At 33.9% G+C, this 1,659-nt stretch overlaps 1 protein-coding gene across 1 annotated transcript; it reads right to left on the reverse strand.

Annotated features, from left to right (window-relative positions):
* Positions 1 to 964: 964 nt before the first annotated feature.
* Positions 965 to 1,306, reverse strand: LOC131438812 (ataxin-8; the record flags this gene model as incomplete). The annotated part of the gene is made up of 1 exon (XM_058609106.1): positions 965 to 1,306. A coding segment is annotated over one exon (342 nt), but the record flags the coding sequence as incomplete, so codon positions are not given.
* Positions 1,307 to 1,659: the final 353 nt, after the last annotated feature.

Consider the following 1,659-nt stretch of genomic DNA (forward strand, 5'->3'; position numbering starts at 1 on the left):
TTTCGGCAAAAAGTAGTTTGGAAAAAAGTAATCTCCTGGTTTTATTTACGTTTTATACACTTCTTGAGACTCCATATTGTATTCGCCATATTCAAGCCAACAAAGGTTGTTTTGTTTGCATTTTCGTTATCATAACGTTGGGAAAACCTACCGATAACTATCTGAATCAATGAAGAATTTTATGTTATAATCTCATAATATCTAAGTTATTACTACATCAATTCACATAGTAACGATTTACATATACGCTTACGTATTTATAATGGTTTCGCAACCTTTTTTCAACTTGTAGCTAAAACTAAAACTGTGATTAAAGATATGTTAGAATCAAGTAACGATAACTTACTAATGATAGCTAGTTCAATGTTTATGTTATAAAGAAACACTGCACATTGCTGTCACCTTGTTTTAGCCAGTATAACATAAAAAACATATTCGTGCTCTTGTTGCAACATAGTTTGGACTTAGTCGCATCAGAACTAGTTGCGGATTGCTACTTGGGTTGATCATAAAATTGTGATCATATTTCCGATGGCGTGTAGCAAAAATTATCTTCATACGTTAAATACAACAAGAGATATTCACGATCAAACACTTATCACTCTCTCAGAGGGTAAATTTTGAAAAGGCGCCCATAGTAAAGTAAGTCGTATTCACGACAAAATGCGGTTTATCGGTTACGTCACTCATTCGATTATATCTTCAGAACAGGAAATGCTACCCAACGAGCCTAGGATTAATGAAGCGGATCCGCAATTTCTAGTCTGTCAGATACGTCACTTATACGATCATAATTCTGGAACCGGAAGTCGCTACAATATGCAAATTGAATTTGATCAATTATGAAACAGTAGCTTTCACACGAGTCGTTATTGGCGAAATTAGGCTAATTTAAAACTTGTCGAATTTGTTGATCTCGTAGAGCCTGAGTCTTATGTTGTTGTTGTTGTTGTTGTTGTTGTTGTTGTTGTTGTTGTTGTTGTTGTTGTTGTTGTTGTTGTTGTTGTTGTTGTTGTTGTTGTTGTTGTTGTTGTTGTTGTTGTTGTTGTTGTTGTTGTTGTTGTTGTTGTTGTTGTTGTTGTTGTTGTTGTTGTTGTTGTTGTTGTTGTTGTTGTTGTTGTTGTTGTTGTTGTTGTTGTTGTTGTTGTTGTTGTTGTTGTTGTTGTTGTTGTTGTTGTTGTTGTTGTTGTTGTTGTTGTTGTTGTTGTTGTTGTTGTTGTTGTTGTTGTTGTTGTTGTTGTTGTTGTTGTTGTTGTTGTTGTTGTTGTTGTTGTTGTTGTTGTTGTTGTTGTTGTTGTTGTTGTTGTTGTTGTTGTTGTTGTTGTTGTTGTTGTTGTTGTTGTTGTTGTTGTTGTTGTTGTTGTTGTTGTTGTTGTTGTTGTTGTTGTTGTTGTTGTTGTTGTTGTTGTTGTTGTTGTTGTTGTTGTTGTTGTTGTTGTTGTTGTTGTTGTTGTTGTTGTTGTTGTTGTTGTTGTTGTTGTTGTTGTTGTTGTTGTTGTTGTTGTTGTTGTTGTTGTTGTTGTTGTTGTTGTTGTTGTTGTTGTTGTTGTTGTTGTTGTTGTTGTTGTTGTTGTTGTTGTTGTTGTTGTTGTTGTTGTTGTTGTTGTTGTTGTTGTTGTTGTTGTTGTTGTTGTTGTTGTTGTTGTTGTTGTTGTTGTT

The sequence above is a fragment of the Malaya genurostris genome, chromosome 3 (assembly GCF_030247185.1).
Source record: "Malaya genurostris strain Urasoe2022 chromosome 3, Malgen_1.1, whole genome shotgun sequence".
NCBI classification, from domain to species: domain Eukaryota; kingdom Metazoa; phylum Arthropoda; class Insecta; order Diptera; family Culicidae; genus Malaya; species Malaya genurostris.